Source organism: Delphinus delphis, chromosome 3 (assembly GCF_949987515.2).
Source record: "Delphinus delphis chromosome 3, mDelDel1.2, whole genome shotgun sequence".
In the NCBI taxonomy this organism is placed as follows: Eukaryota; Metazoa; Chordata; class Mammalia; order Artiodactyla; family Delphinidae; genus Delphinus; species Delphinus delphis.
Genome location: NC_082685.1, coordinates 171,968,784 through 171,985,603, shown reverse-complemented (window position 1 = coordinate 171,985,603; position 16,820 = coordinate 171,968,784). Strand labels below are relative to the sequence as shown.

Here is a 16,820-nt window from a genome sequence, read left to right as displayed (position 1 = left end):
CTTGGGAGAGACTTTCCCGTCCCTCAGGCCAGGCTCCGTGCCGGGGGCACACCCACGGAGACAGCCACGTCTACCTTCTGGTTTCTAGGGAGGGGGAGAGACCATGGTTCACTTGAAACTGGGGATGGTCTGAGGACGTGAAATGTTACCACGAGGAGGGTGAGGGGTCCCCAGGCACCATGCTCGTGAAAGGCTCCGAAAACCCTTGAACCTTAACTGGCCGTCTCTGCCCTGCATGTAACTGCTGTTCTGACCATGGCACGTGGGCAGCGGGGAACCAAGGTCCAGGATGGGCGCCCGTTTCCACAGCCTCTCAGGGCATCAGCATTCCAGCAGCTCAGACACTGGGAGAGAAAGGAGGGGCCTGAGCTGGTCCATAAACCTTGCGGGCCGGGCAGCAGGTAGTTTAGGCTCTGTGGGCCTGTGGCCTTGGCCACAGTGACCCCTGCCCTCCAGGACAGCAGCCCTGGATGGTGTACAAATGAACGGGCAGGGCTGCACCCCAATAAAACCTCATTCACAAAAACAGGCTGCAGCCGACCCCCGGCCCTGCGCTCAACTAAGAACACTTCTGTTCTGAATAGACCGTCCAAGGACCTTAGGAATGATCAGAGATGCAGACACAGGAGGCGGCCAGCAACCTGGTTTTATGACCGGAACGGTGTCTGCTAACACACTGGAAATACTCACCAAAATCCTTCCCATAGCTCAACGTTTTCCTTCACTAGAAACGGCGTGTAGTTTGAGTTAAGGGACAGCTTTAGGTATTTAAATACACAAGAACATGCTGTGGTTTCATGTCCTTTTGTGAGGCCCCTGTTGGATCTTCACTTAAGGTGGATTCACACGTCCATCCACACGAAGCAGAGACCACAGCAGCGGCAGCAGGCTGACGTGCGGCCTCGAGGGCAGCGGACAGGGAAGCGCGGGACCCCTGTGCTCAGGACACAACACAGCGGCCACTCGGCTTGCGGGGCCCTGGAGGGAGCCTCAGGGCAGGATGCTGGCGGGGGGAACGCGGGCCTGAGACACCCCCCAGGGCCCCCACAGACGTGCACTCACCTCCGCCACAAGGCCAGGGGCTGCTCTGGTTCCTGCTCAGCGGATCCCAGCGAGGCCACAAGCGCCAGGGGCCAGGCGAGCAGCATCATGACGGCGGCGACCAGCAGCCGGATGGGGAAGAGCGTCAGCGTCATGACGGCCACCTGCGGGGACAGGGCACGGTCACGCGCGGGACTGTCCTCTGGGCTCCTCGCGCCGCCCCGGCACCCGCCTCCCGCGGACGCTGCGGCCCAGTCCCTCCTACAGCCACCGAGGGGACGCCTGGGGTCGGGGTGCTCTCCTGGCCGATGGCGCTCCGCCCACTCCCAGCACCCCCAGCAGGCAGCCCCGCCCCCGAGCCCCCTCCTCAGCGCGCCCAGCAGCCCCTGCACACAAGGATGCTTTCACGGGGCCACAGGCACAGAGCTGGCAGGACTGGGCTCAGACCACAAGGAAGACGGGGACTCGGGGACTCTCCAACCCCAGGAAGTCACAGACGGGATGGGGGCCCAGCAGGGAGGGAGGGGGGCGTCCAGAGCCACGGGCCTGGTCCGGTGGACGCGGGGAAAGCAGGCTAGGGCTCCGTGGGGGGCAGGCCCTGCGCACGAGGGGGACACACGGTGGACGGGCAGCTGTGGCTGAGGCGCCAGCACTTCTGCGTGCAGTGAGGTTCTGGCTCCACACGGGGGTGGGGGACATTCAGGAACAGCGTGTTTGTGATGAACTTGATCTCAGGCGGTCGATTAGGGGAGCGGAGGGATGACAAGACAAAACTCACGGAGCCTTACAACCAACAGATATGAGTTTCTGATTATTTGCAAGAAAATACACTTGAAACACGTAGGTTTGGTGCACAGGAGACAGGAAAGACGGGAAGAGACCCAGGTCCGTGGTACCGTGTCCAAGCTGCTCACCCCACCACCCGCCACGCCCGTCTCTGCCGCCTGCAGGCCTGCACGCTGACCGTTCCCTGATTCTCTGGGGTCTCCACCAAGGCCAGCGCTGCCCGACAGGAATACAACGCAGGTCACGTGTGCCGTTTTACATTTTCTAGCAGCCATGTTTAAAAACACAAAGGTGATGAAATTAGTTCAACGTGCAGTTTATTTAACCCAACACGCCTAAAATACCATCATTTCCGCACGCACGTAGCACAAGGCGTGGACGAGCCAGTTCACACTATCCTCATCACGTCCAGGGCATCCGGCGTGTTCTGTGCTCACAGCACATCTCATTCACGCGCCACATCCTAGGTGCCCTACGGCCACGTGTGGCCTGTGCCGCCCATGGCCGGTGTGGGTCCAGATCTCCATGTGCTGTGACGATGGTGACTTTGAACGGCCTCTCCCCCCCGCCTTCAGGGGCTGGGGTCCCCTGGCTGAACCTCTGGTTTCAGCACAAGGTGGAACAGGGCCGGTGACCCCGGATCTGTCGTGGCCGCCGCTGGGGACAATGCTTCCTGTTAAATGGTGGTGGTGGGGGGTCTGCTCCAGGGGGTCAGACAGAGCAGGAACGTGCTGGCGGGAACGTGCCTCCCACCCCGGGTTTTCTAAGCGTCTTGTTTTGGGGTCAGCGTGAACGGGGTGAATGTCACCACAAGTCTTCCCTGCGGGATAATTACGTGCTCATCTGTCACCCTGTCCACGTGACCCACGGCAGCCACGGCTTCTCTGGTGTCACAACCTCGGTTCCAGCGCTGGGAAGCCACCTCTCTTAAGGCCTCGCCAGGTTCGTTTGCCAACATGCGTCTGGAAGGCGAGCCTGGTCACGTCCCCCGCACCGCCGTCCTCGGGTCCTGCGGTCACCACGCCAGACACCAGCCCACCTCGTTGGAGGAATTCCTACGGAGCTTCCTGATGGCTGTTCCAATGCTTTTCATTGTTTATCTAGATTTCCTATTTCTTATTTTCTGGAGTTATTTCAGTGTTTCTGTCAGGGAGGAAATCTCTGGGCGTCCTCAGCAGGCTTCTCCTCCCACCCGACTCCCCATCGTGCATTTTCAGGATAATCGTGCGAACCGCTGCCCTGAAGTTACATCAACCCTGCCCTGATCTAGGCGTCGTTCATAGCCTTTGTGCTTCTGAGACCCTTCAGGCCCGTGCTGACAGACAGCCCTCCCCTTCGCTAATCTGTTTACAGAACCACTTGCGCATTTGTTCCTTATCTCTGCTGTGACCTATTCAGTCGCATTGATTTTGTATCTTATAGGGGCCTCTCTCTTCCACTCTGAGTGCACCCTAATGTTCTTTCTAACTTCTTGAGGAAAGAGCCTGGAGCATATTTTCAGAAATACCTTATTTCCCCCAAATTCACATGGAGAAGGCAGCTTTCTCTAAGGACTTTAATTCAATCCCACAGGTTTTAAAATGTAGCCTTTCCTTCATTTCAAAACATATCCTCTTCCATCCTTGCTGTTGTAACTTTGCTGCAGAGACACCCCACCTCCTCGCTGGCGGGGCGCTGCCTCTCGGTCTGCCTGTCACCTCGACGGCCCAGAGCTCTGGCTCCGGGGGCTGTGCTGGGAGCCCCGCGTACCCGCTCGTCCTATGACCCGTGGCCGCTGCTCCTCCAGGTTGCAGGGCAGCTGAGTCACTGGATACTTTGCGGTGTGTCCCCATAAATGGACCCTAAAGCCGGTGCCCGTGCCTTAGACAGAATGGCAGGCAGCAAAGCGCCGGACAGGAGCTCCGGGGCCAGCACGCTCAGAGCACTCACGGGTCGCGGACACGCCCCGACTGTGCAGCCACATTCCATGGCCAGGACGGCTGCTACTGCAGGTAACAGAAGAGAACAACAGAGCTCAGGGCTCCAGAAAGAGCACCCAGTTTCCCCACGGCTTCTGAGGCCCCGGGGAGGCAGCACCCCAGTCTGTCCGGACCAACTGGGGTGATGACGAGGCGTGAAGGGGTGACCCTGGAGTCGGGGCAAGTGCACGGTTCAAATTGCTGGTTGACGAGCGGATGGCGTCCCGCAAGCTGGCTCGCCGGCCACTCCCCGCGGACAAGACGCGACCACATTTGCCTCGCAGAGGATGCATCTCTGTGTGCCTCGGGGAGGCGGTCCTGGTGTCTGAGTTTTGCAGCCAGTGGGGAAAGGACGTGTGAGTGACCACACAGCCTCGACCCTTGGCAAACAGGCAGGCCTCCCACAGACGAGATGGGCAGGTACCAACGGAACGCGCCGGGGTGGGGGGGCGGGGTGGGCAGGAAGCACGCGGGGGCCGTGGAAATTGCTTGGAGGAGGCGGGTCCCTTCAGGAGCCCACGGGGGGTGGGGGGACCGGTTTCCTGAGATGTTGCCCACAGCTTCAGCCCTGGGCCGTCACCGGGGGCCCATCACCCTCAAAAGTGCCAGATCAACTGTATGGTCACCCTTCTCGAGGGCCACACTAGGGCTTGTAACACAACCCTTGAGGGTGACGTGCAATGAGTGCCCAGCTGAGCTACTTGGATTAAGCCATTAGAAGTTGTCTGCGAGAAACCGTCCCATGGAAAAGGGGTTTAACAGGCACAGACGCAGACATGCGAGTCCTCTGCACGTCCGTGTCGTCGGGCAGCCGGCTCAACCCAGACCTGAAGGTGCACTGCCCACTCTCGCCCCGCACACTTCAGCACGAGCCCCTAGCAGAGCGGGTCCAGGCGGTGATCCATCCGGGCCCAGGGCACCGCTTCCTGCCCAAAGGACCCAGGGCCCCAAGCACACGGTGCACTGGAACGCACACAGGAAGAGCCACGCGTGATGGGAGCCTCACGCCCGCACGCCTCAGGGCACACGCTCACGTCCACGCACACCCTCACCCACACCTCTACTTATACACGCTCACACACGCGCCCCAGCCTCCCTGGTTGCCTTTGGACGACCCTACGAAACCATCTCCCGATCGTGACACTGGCCTAGGGGCAATGTCAAGCTTCGCGCTGCCTGTCCCGTGAGACTGTCCCTCGGGACGGCCAAGGGGTGGAGGGGGCGTGTCCGTGGGGGCGTCCACGAAGGGCTCGCACAGGCGTCCAGAACCCACCATCCAGGCACGTGTGTGTGACAGAGGGTCCTGCCCGGAAGCAGACCAGCAGGTGGGCGGGGCTGGGCGTGCCCGACAGGAATGGGATCTCTCTAGTTGTGGGTCAAGCCACCAGCTTCCAGAAGACACGGACGACCAGCAAGCAGTCGGCAAAAGGAAGGCCAGGAGACACAGATGCACCAATACACTGTAGGAAGAAAACCAAGACGACAGGCTGGACGGGGACCCTCTGATCAGAGTGTGTGTCGCGGGGGTGGGGGGTGGGGGGTGGCGCGGCTGTAGCCAAGAACCGCCCCCGCCCCGGAGCCGGGGTGACAGTGGCCTGCACAGCGGCTGCCAGCGGCTTTGTCCTTGAGTGGCAGATACCCACGGGATTGCTACTGGTGAAAGGACGGAGTCTGGGCTCTGCTTGCAAATCACTGGTGGGGGAAGAGGGGGTGTCAGTGGGCCCAGAGGGGCCGTAAGGGGGGACTGCTGAGGTGGGGAGAGGGGGCGGCTCGTTGCGTTTCCTCTGCTTTGGTGTCAGGGGCTGAACTGTGTCCCCAAATTCATGTATTGGAGTCCGAACCCCCAGCACCTCAAAATGTGACTGTCTTTGGAGGTCCGTCCTTTAAGGAAGTGATTAAGGTACATGAGGTCACTAAGGTGGGCCCTAATCCCATGTGACCGGGGTCCTCATAAGAAGAGGAGATCAGGACACAGACATGCATGGAGGGAGGACCACAGGAGGACACGGAGAAGACGGCCGTCTACACGTCAGGGAGAGAGGCCTCAGGAGGAGCCAGCCCTGTGACGCGGGATCTCAGCTTCCAGCCCTGAGAACGGGAGGAATGAATTCCCGTGGTTTGAGCCGGCCCCTCTGGGGCGCTTTGCCGCCGCCCTAAGCAAGAACATTTGCTGTAGTTTTGACACTTCCTGTGATAAGAACTGTGAAAGTGACAATTTCGCTTTGGATGTAAACAGTCTCCAGTTCCCACTGAATTCATCGAATCCACCGGTCCAGAACTATCCAGGTGCAGCACCTGAGGTTCCAAAGCCCGGCTCAGACCAGCCCGGCAATCACCCCTCCTCCCTGCCAAGGCCACCAAGGCCGTTGGCATCACCCACGTGCAAGTCGGTCCAAGTGCCTTATGTTTCACAACCAACGAGGAAACATAACGCGTTACTTAAGAGACAAGATCTCTAGAGAGACCCAGGCCCTCGCCCAGGGAGGACAGGCCCCAGGGGGCTGCGATGCCTGTGCCCTCGAGCACACGCCTGCTGAGGGACCCCAGTCAGCCGTGCGAGACCCTGACGCGACACGTGCGGCCAGGACAGCACTAGGGAATTGGTGTCAGCAGCTTGGAGAACACAGCGGCCGCGTTACAGGCAGAGCAGACGCTCCAGATGCCGGGTGCCAGCACGTCGGGACCGTCAGCACGCTGACCGGCAGGCCCAGGAAGACTCTCCAAAGCCGCCTTCCGATGCCAGTGCTTTCATCCTGGGAAGAAATCCCGCCATTCCAAAGGAACCGCATTCACCAGGAGGCTGGAGGGAAATGCACTCTCTCCTATGATGAAAGGAAATGTAATAAGCCAGCACACACAGCCAGCTGGCCGCACAGACCCGGCGCTGAGCCCACATCCTCAGCCATCATCTCTCTTCTCAGAAAGTTCCTGAAAATCATGCTGATAGAAATAGAAAGGGGATTTCCCTGGGGGCGCAGTGGTTAAGAATCCGCCGCCAATGCAGGGGACACGGGTTTGAGCCCTGGTCCGGGAAGATCCCACATGCCACGGAGCGACTAAGCCCGTGCGCCACAACTACTGAGCCCATGTGCCACAACTACTGAAGCCTGAGCACCTAGAGACCATGCTCCGCAACAAGAGAAGCCACCGCAATGAGAAGCCCGCGCACCGCAACGAAGAGTAGCCCCGGCTCGCCGCAGCTAGAGAAAGCCTGCACGCAGCAACGAAGACCCAACACAGCCAAAAATCTATAAATAAAATAAATTTTAAAAAAATCCTAGCAGGACTTAAGAAAAGAGAAAAAGGAATAGACTTTGCCCTCGTGCGCTGGGTGCTCGATTTACCACAGTCACCACAAACCATCCTCGGGCAGTGGGTAAGACCCATGAACTGAGAGAACAGATGTGGACCATCAGACGTGTTGGCTCCTGACGTCACGTGGCCAAGAGCTCTGCACCACTGCCCACAAGGCCACTGAGTGCAGAGCCCAGGGCCCACTGGTTCTGCTGGAGTCCACGTGCTCCTGAGTTTCTGGGAATAACCACAGCTCAGAGTTGGTCCCCAGGCCGTGAGGACGGTGCTGGAGCCTCTGCTGCAGTTGAGAACTCGGGGTCAGGGGTGGGGAGCTGTGTGTGGACACTGGGCCAGCTGGCGGGCCCCGCTCCCCAGGGGCTGCTCCCATGGGCGTGCTGCTGGTAGCCGTGGAGCTGGATGCCACCCAGGGCGCCACCGGGGGACAGGTGTGCTGAAGGTCACCCCTGTGACAGACACCAGGGGCCAGCCAGGGGAGGAGCGATGAATTACACGGGACACAGCGGACACATCCCAGGGCGACAGTCGGTAAAAAAGGCACGAAACAAGACGGGACAGACCTGTGCAAGCCAATTAGATGACTTCACAACCTGGAATGAAGTGTTTTCAAGGATGGCGGACCTCGGTGAGCACACAGAAAATAGGCCAGTCACTCACGGTGGTGGCGCTGAGGGGTAGGTGAAGCCTGGCTTAACGGGGGTGCCACAGGCACTGCCAGCACAGGGGCCTGGGGCGCACGCAGCCAGCATCCAGGGTGCCCAGATCCCAGGGGTGAAGGACAAAAGGTGCCCTGCCCTGTGGGTCTCCCCAAACCGACGAGGATGGGAGCCCAGGACGCAGGCGCTGGGCTGACTGGTGGCCACAGGAAGCGCCAGAGGCCAGGAGAGCCCACACGGCTCCCAGCCAGAGAACCCGGCACGGGCGCAGCGAGCCACGGGGACGGCTCACCAGCTCACAGCGTGCAAGGAAGCAGCGCCAGGAACACGACCGTCAACTCCCCGCAACTCAGTTCACCCTCCCAAACAGTGTGGGCACCCCGTGCGGGACGCAGGCAGGCCGCCAGAGGGGGCGTCAGCGATCATCCTTCCAGGGAAGGCAGGGTGCAGGCCACCCCCCAGAGAAAGAACGCACCCGCAGTGCACGGGCTCAGACGGGCGGGGAAACTGAGGCCGGGCCAGGAGGCGGGGCGGCTTCCCAAGGTCAGCCGCCGGTGGGAGCAAAGCCAAGTTTCGAGGAGCAGCCTGGACCAGAAGGGGCTGCCCTGGCGGCGGAGGGGGCGGGGGGAGCCCAGGCCTGGGACCCCCTCCCTCCCGTGAGCACCCTCACATTCTCGGACCCTGGCCTGATGCGGACGAGGCCCCTACACTGACGTCCCGGGAGAGCTGGCAACAACCCCCAAAGGGACACCCAAGCTGGCCCCGCCCACCCGCCTGTTCCTGGACACACACTTGGGAGTCACACTCGCCACCTCTCTTTCTTACCAACTCCTCCTGGCTCCGCCTCCAAAACAGATCGGGGCTCAGAGTTCTGCACGGCTGCAGAGTAACCCTTTGACCCCAGGCTCCCTCACGGGCGCTGCCGGACACACTGGCCTCCTTCCTCCATCTCCCTGCACCTCCCTGCCCAGGGGGTCCTTCCCCAAGCTGCAGGGCCAGGTCCAGCACCCTCTCACCCCTCGGCCACAGACGAGGGCCAGAGGGTGAGGAGTGAGGGAGTCAGACAGGCGCCCTGGACCTGACCCGGAGGAGCCTCCCGAGACAGGTCAGCTGCAGTCCCGGTGGGGCACAGAGCTCACCCCTGCAGACAAGCACAGCTGGGGTGGAAGGGGAGGGAGCAGTGCGTCCGGGGCTGGTCTTGTGCTCTCCTGGGAGCCTGGCCCTGGTCACCTCCAAGCTCTCCCACGTGGAGCAAGTAAGAAATGAGCCTCGCAGATTCTGCAGAAAGATCTCCAAGGCACGTGGGAGAAACACAGGAAGGCCTCACCTAGGGAATCAATCTTTTCTTTGCTGTTACTTACATGCATTAAAACAAACAAACAAACAAACTATAAAGCCAGCTGTTTTTGAGAATCCCACTTGAGAGTAGACAGAAGATGCTAAACTGCCAAGGTGACACCTGACGCCCTGGGCAGCCGGTGGCCGCACCCCAGCCTCGCTCGGGAGGAAGCCGGCAGAACCTTGAGGGAACCCTCCACCTGCTGGACGCAGCGGCGAGGGAGAAAAAGCCACATCTAACTTTACTTATGTTTCTTAGGAAATGCACAGTTATTGCCACGGAGTCTTACAAGCCGGCACAGTGAAGCCACAGGCCCTTGGAGGTCACAGCTGGGAAGGAGAAGTACCAGCTCCGGACCCGATGCCTGAGATGCAAAGCGAGCAAATCAACCTGGAAGCGCATCCCCTCCGCTCACCCCCATCAGCAAAACACCTTCCTTAATATAAAATGCCTTCCGGTCCAAATCATACACCGCCTTCAAATAGGAGATCAGCAGTCCTTTTCCCAACTAATTCGAATAGTTAAAATACTTGAAAGCAAAAGCGAAACAGAAAAGGCTGGCGTTCTGAAACGTGGCTGTTCCCTGGACCTTGTCACACACACAGCTGCTCTCCAGAAGAGGCTTCTCTTTACCATCAGGTGAAACACTAGGTGTGGCCAGAGCTCCGAGGGGTCACCAGCGAGGGGGGCCCAGGGGCCCAGGTCCTGTCCTGTGCTTATGCAGCACTTTATGTTTACTGGGTACCTGGGCTTCTTTTGGGGGTTTGCCCACTTGCATAAATCCTGTGCCCAAATTCACACTGGACTCATCTGTCTTTTTCTTGCTAAGGTGTGACTGTCTTCTTGACCTCAGGCCTCCACTGACTGACCTCTGAGGTCCTCCATCTACCTGTGTGTCTATTAGGATAACCTGTGCCTCCACTCGGGAAAACTCTCCTTCCAGAGCCCATGCTTACTGTGTATAGAAGCTATTTCTTCCTAGCTCTCCCACTCAAATCTAAAATTAAATATAGCTTTTCTAAAGAGCTATTTTTTTCTTTCAAACTCTCAAGCAGGCCCAACTTCCGCACCATCCCAGTGGTCTCTATTCAAGAGCTTTCAACTCAAGTGTTAGCGCGTGTTGCCTCATCCGGAACCTCCTGCAAAATGAGTGTCTTTCGGTAATTCACCGGGTTTACAAATCCGTCCCGCGGTCCGACGCAGAGCGATTTTCCTAGGTGACCATATTCACCGTTTTCAACCACAGCTGACAGGGTGATCTTGTGAGGCCGCAGTGAACACCTGTGCAGCTCTTTGAGCGACCAGACCCACTTGGTCGGAGGGAACCCTAAGCGTGACGCCCTGCAGCCCAGGCGGCAAGGAGAACCACACACTGGCCCTTCCTCCTCCCAGCCAGGGTCCGAGGGCTCCAGGGGGCGGGTCGAAGTCTTCGCATCAGCTGATCCTGCCGGGCTCGGCCTGCGTCTGGCCGCGGCACTCACACTGGCCTTTCACGGGGCCGGGGCATGCCGGGGGTGGTGGGGCCCATGGTCCACAGGCAAAGGAGGTGGGAAGGCAGCCCCAGGGTCAGCGGTCAGCACGGAGGGGCAGTTCGGGGGCCTCGGGGGCAGTGCAGTAGAGATCGCAGCCCCGGGGGCCTGAAGGAGGCCGGGCAGGGCACTCAGGCCAGGCTGGAGGCCTCAGTACATTCCAGCAGATGGCAGAGGAGCCCACCCGGGAGGCCAGGGCAGTGGACGCTTGGGACACCGGGAGCCGCCTGCCACGTGGACTCCGGGTCTCCAGGGCAGTTGAGAAAGGCCCCTAGGATAATAACTGGTGGGATTTCAGCAAGGCCGGAAGGAAGTGCAGGGGGAGAGCCTCCCACGTGTGGGAGGGGAGGCTGGGCCTGGAGGGGCAGGGCGGACACGTGGGGGGCGCCCACAACCGGTGCCCCGCCCCTGCTTCTGGCCGCCGGCGCCCGCCGGGCTGGCCTCTGGGTCTTGCCCGCACCCTCCCTGGCCCTCCTCATTCCTCCTCCGACGCACCCAAGTTTTGTACCAAATCTCATCTTCTCCGGGTTTTCAGGACCGCTCTGCTGGAGACCAGAGCTCTGTCCCGGGGTCCCCGTGATTGCGATCTGCGGTCTCCAGCTGTGAAATTCACAGTAAAGCAAACCCCAGGCTGGAGCCCTTCTGTGGGAAGGACGGATGGGCAGCAGCAGAAAGGCTGGAAGGTGTAAGCCTTCTGGGCCGGACGCTCCACCAGCACGAGGCTCAGATCCCAAAGCAAGTGCTGGTTCAGGAACTCGGCGACACCTGACCTCCTTCCCCAGGCATCTCTCCTGTGGGGTTAGGACACCCGGTAATTCTGTGTCTGCAGAAAGGGAGCTTCCAAGGCTCCGAGCTCCCCACTGGCAGAAGCGGACCCAGGGGGCTGCAAGTCCCACACAAAGGTGCCGAGGCTCAGGCCCCGGGGTGCAGGGCCCACCCCACCAGCACTACCAGCAGCCTGGTCCTCGAGAATGTCTCCCCGAGGGGCTGAGAAACACGGGAGGGGGGAGGGGGGCAGCTGAGGCGGGGCACCTCTGTGTCCACAAACAACACACTGGGCCGAAGGGTGCCACCCGAGTGAGTGCCAGGGCCCAGAGGTAACGTCTGCCGACTGGCTGGCTCACCGCAGGTGGCTATGAACCCCTGGCTGTGTCGCAGGACACGGCGGTCCCTGCCCTCGGGGCTCTCGCGGCCGGCTCCTACCTGCACCCCTTCTCATGTTTGCACTGTCTGAAGCCAGGAGCATCCTACCACGCCTGGTGGGTGGCCAACAGGGGCAGGACACACGGGAAGGGGGGCCTGGGGTGGTCCCCAAGGCAGGGATGGAGGAAGCTGTGAGAACCCCGATGACAAAGGACCCGCCCCCCCACCCCCACCCCTCGCCCACCGCACAGAACGGGCCTGAGAGGCTCCTCGCTGGCCCCTGCTCACTCAGCTCAGAGCCGCCCAGACGTCAGACCCACCCTGGCTTGTGGCTCAAGGAAATCCCTTATCTCCAGGGCCCTTACTGCAGGGTTTGAAGAAGAGAATCTCGAAATTCCAGACCTGCAGCATTTCCCGCTGCTTCCACCTGTTCAGCAAATACCTGCAGGAAGTGGCGGGGCCCTGGCCAGAGTGTCCTGGTCCCCCTGCTGTGGGAGCCTCTCCAGCAGCCTCGGGCCCTCTGGGGCTCCCAGCTGCAGGCAGCCCCCCAGCTGGGCACCTCCTACTCACCCCACCCTCAGGTACCGAGAGCACCCCCAGGACATCCCAGCTCAACCCCAGCCCGACGGCTGGAGGCCCCTCACCAAAATTCTGCCTCCAGGCCTGCGGCTGTGGGGAGCCCCAGGGAACATCCTGGCCCTACCCCCAACTGCAAGGGGTTCCCCCCAACCACATCCTGGCTCTAATCCCAGCTCTGGGATGGCCCCTCTAGCTGCAAGGCGACCCATGGGTACGTTCTGTACCTCCCCCAGCAGCAGGCAGCCCCCCAGAACACCCCAGCTCTGCCCACCCCCCCCGCCCTGGTTGCAGGTAGCCCCTGGCCCGCCAGTTCCATCGTCATGGGCTGAGCTGGTCCCAGCACTGGGCCCTGGGGCTGCTCAGGGTAGCAGGAGGGGGGAGGAGCCTGGGGCAGCCCGTCCCCCAGCCAGGCAGTCACTCCTCTGAGCAGCCTGGGGAAGCGGGGAGGTGACCGGTCGGACAGCTCCTGAGGACCAGGTACAGGTGAGGCAGTGATGGAAGGAGAGGGCGGGGCCAGAGCAGGCAGCCGGGATACCACTGCACTGCGGGAGACCACTGCACTGTGCGGAGGCCACTGCACTGCGGGAGACCACTGCACTGCGGGAGAGACCACTGCACTGTGGGGAGACCACTGCCCTGCAGGGAGACCACTGCACTGCGGGAGACCACTGCCCTGCAGGGAGACCACTGCACTGCGGGAGACCACTGCACTGCACGGAGGCCACTGCACTGCGGGAGACCACTGCACTGCGGGAGACCACTGCACTGCGTGGAGGCCACCGCACTGCGGGGAGGCCACTGCACTGCGGGAGACCACTGCCCTGCAGGGAGACCACTGCACTGCGGGAGACCACTGCCCTGCGGGGAGACCACTGCCCTGCGGGAGACCACTGCACTGCGGGGAGACCACTGCACTGCGGGAGACCACTGCACTGCGGGGAGACCACTGCACTGCGGGAGACCACTGCACTGCAGGAGAGACCACTGCACTGCGGGAGACCACTGCACTGTGGGGAGACCACTGCACTGTGGGGAGACCACTGCACTGCGGGAGACCACTGCACTGCGGGGAGACCACTGCACTGCGGGAGACCACTGCCCTGCGGGAGACCACTGCCCTGCGGGGAGACCACTGCACTGCGGGAGACCACTGCACTGCGGGGAGACCACTGCACTGCGGGAGACCACTGCACTGCGGGAGAGACCACTGCACTGCGGGAGACCACTGCACTGTGGGGAGACCACTGCACTGTGGGGAAACCACTGCCCTGCGGGAGACCACTGCACTGCGGGGAGGCTGGAAGCAGAGTGGCCCCGGCTACTCTGGGGGGAGGGAGGAGGGGCTCCACATCCCACATCAGCCCCTTCGTGCCGGGTGGTCGCAGGCCAGCAACCAGCCGCAGGAAGGGAGCCAGGGTGGGGGACCAGGGCTCCAGCTGCCGAGACCCAGTGAGGATGTGCAGATTATGAGGCCCACAAACAAAAGCGGCCACTGGCTCTGCCCTCTTGGTCAGAAATATCTACTGCTACCGAAAGAAGGTTCTGTCGCTCGCTCTGTACGTGGGACAGCTGTTACCCCTCCAGGGCTAGCAAACAGACCCCCGCCTTGGGCGGGCGTTCAGTGCCTGGTCCAGCCCAGCGGCATCCCCGCTGTCTCGGGCACTGAGGTCGCTCTGTGCTCCCGGGCTCCTCGGGTGGCAAGGAGTAGCAGGGCCCGCCGGGTGGCCCGTCCTCCCCAGCCGGACCTCAGGACCCCGAGCACGACCCTGCAAGGTGAGGCCCAGCTCCAGGGACTGAAAGGCTAAAAGCGTGAACGATGTAGTGTAAAGAGCTCTTAGGTGGCAACTAACTTTTTAGGGAAAATAACTCACTCCTCTGGGTCTAACATGGAAACACGAGTCAGGGGTACACAGGCTGCAGTCCCAGGCGCCTCGGCTCGGCCCCCATCCAGGACCCCTGCGGAGCGCCACCGAGGATGCTGGGCCCAAGGGGGGCCCGGAGGCCGGCAGCCGTGTGCGCAGTGACGAAGGGTGTTCAGCCACGGTTCCAGCCCGGCCCACAAGGCTGGAACGTGGTCAAAACACCAAGGAACGTGTGAATGAGCAAATTACCGCAAACCTCGCACTGACGGCCGAGCGGTGACTTGGGCTTGAGAACAAACCCGCTACCGCATTTCCACAGGGTATTTCCAAACACACGCTTTCCTCTGCGCTCATTTCAGAATAACTCACAGCAAGACTAAAGGTTTACGGGACACGGAAACACCAGTGCTAACCTGCAGCGATCCCACGAGAAGTGGGCTGGGGCCCCGCCCGCCGGGGATGGTGGCCTTTGTCCTGGCTGTGTGGTGACAGCCCGGGGGCAGGTGGGCAGGGCCCGGCTTCGTGACAGAGGCTCCTGGAGGCCGTGCTGAGACTCGCTGGGTACAGGAGCCCAAGGTCACCTCCTCAGACGGTCCCCGGGCCTGCGGGGCCGGCGCGGGCCGGGCCCACTCTCAGGGACAAAATCCTGCTTTGGGAAAATGAGAAATAAGACTGTGCTTTGCTCAGCACTAAGAAATGAAAGCGAGTGTAAGAGGAAACTGTGTGCACGTGCGTGTGTGTGTGTCCCACTTCAGGGCAGAAGAACGCAACGAATGAGAAGACGGATCCCGCACCCTTGAATCCCCCGTCTCACTCCTCCACGTTAACCACCGCGGAGTTTCACACGTGCATCCTTCCAGAAAAGTAGGAGCCGATTACAGGAGGCTCCCGGTGAGCTGTGAGAGAAGCGGCGGGTCAGACATCTGCCCTGAGCCAGCCCGCGCTGCCCGGAGTCCGGGGACAGCACAGGACCTGGGCCTCGGCTTCCTCACCTGGACATGAGGACACGGCCCCCGACCCTCCACCCGCCTGCCTTCCAGGGCCGTGCTGCCGGGTCCTCAGTAGTCCTCAGAAGGGGCCTCTGGGCCTTGGCCTTCCAGATCCCCAGGGACACAGCCTGCCCCTTCCACAGGACACATGCTCTCCTGGAGGGCCTCCGTCTCCCGTTCCCAGTTTCTATGATCGCCAGCCCCTCAAGAGCACTGGCTTTAGGCCGGGCCACCTCCCCCTTCATCCGTCCCCCCACCACCGACCCCCCCACCCCGCCACCAGGCACAGCGCTGGGGCTGTGGGAGGGGCTGGATGAAGAGCTGCTCACTGTGGAGTCTCCTGCGTGGAGCACGCAGACTTGCGGGTCATGAGGGCGTGCAGGTGGGCCTGGTGTGTGTACATGTGGGGCCTTCCCCTGAGTGGCTGGGGAGTGTGCGGGGCGCGGGCTCCCTGCCCCAGAGCGGCTGCCCCTAGCTCGGCATCCAGACCGAGCCCCAGACTCGGGCATTTGGATCAGAACTTGGAGAAAAAGATCACCCGCTTCTGGGTGATTGGACTCCACGCAGGCTGCCCAACAGGTCTGTCCCTGGAGTCACTCTCCTGTGATCCTCTCTGAGGACCGGACCGGGGGAGGGGTGCACACAGGGCCTCTCCCTCCGAGGGCTCAGTTCCAAGGTGTTTGGGAAACCAGGCTGCTCTCCAGGAAGTAAACTCTCGGTGACACTGGTTCAGGGGGTTCAGAAATGGGGAAGCACCAGAGCTGGAGGGGATGTGCTCACACCCGCGGCTTCCAGCGGGAAGTACACAAACACCCGGTGACACTGACCCACCGCCTGACTCCGAATCACAGGGTGATGATGTGATATTCCACTCTTCATGGTTTTTCAGGTCTTAACATGTTGTTTTCTGTCCAAAGAGATGCTTAAGCTCCTCACTAAAGCTGCAGTTAAATGACAGATGGGCCAACTGGGCATTAATCCCCAGGCACGCAGCAGCCCCTCCCCTACAGCAAAGGCCAGCAGGTAAATATAGGCACGCTTACTGTTCTATCTCAACTCAGAATTCAGGTGAGCTCTGAGCGGCCCCGGCTGTCTCGGACACTGCAGGATCCATTTATGTACTGACATCGGGAGGTGGGCTTTCTTTGCTTGCATAGGCCAAGTCCACTCTGCTCAAACTTTACTGTAACAAAGTATGGTAAAGGGGGAGAGTTTTGCAGAACATTGCTGGTAAAAAGCGAAATGCCTCTGCAGAGCTGGACTTGGAAACTGGAGAGTACAGACTACACCTGGGGCCTCAGACCCCTGGGCAGAAACAGGGCTTTGTTACAAATACACCAAGATTATTCTGACCCGGCCTCTGAAACACTGCAATAAGGTACAAACAAAGTATCCCTCCCTTGGAGGCAGGTGAAAACATGCCACCCACCTGTTCTTTTTTTCCCACACACCTATTCTTCTTCTGAACTCATCCAGATGCTGAGACAACAGCCCACAGCTGGGATCCTCCAATTCCCAACCCTGTGGCCGCCACCTGAAGGGGGTCAGGGTTTCAGACTCTGCTCTGACATCTGTCCCTTCGCCCGTTCATTCCCTCAACAGCCAGCTGGCTCTGCGTGCGGCTCC

At 60.9% G+C, this 16,820-nt stretch overlaps 1 protein-coding gene across 2 annotated transcripts in view; it reads right to left on the bottom strand.

The window, feature by feature from the left end:
- Positions 1-16,820, bottom strand: part of LPCAT1 (lysophosphatidylcholine acyltransferase 1) — a 41,339-nt gene that overhangs the window by 22,597 nt on the left and 1,922 nt on the right. For both annotated transcript variants that reach the window (XM_060009693.1, XM_060009694.1), the window contains exon 2: positions 1,063-1,205. In XM_060009693.1, coding sequence (XP_059865676.1) covers positions 1,063-1,205 — 143 coding nt within the window. The remainder of the gene's footprint in view (positions 1-1,062; positions 1,206-16,820) is intronic.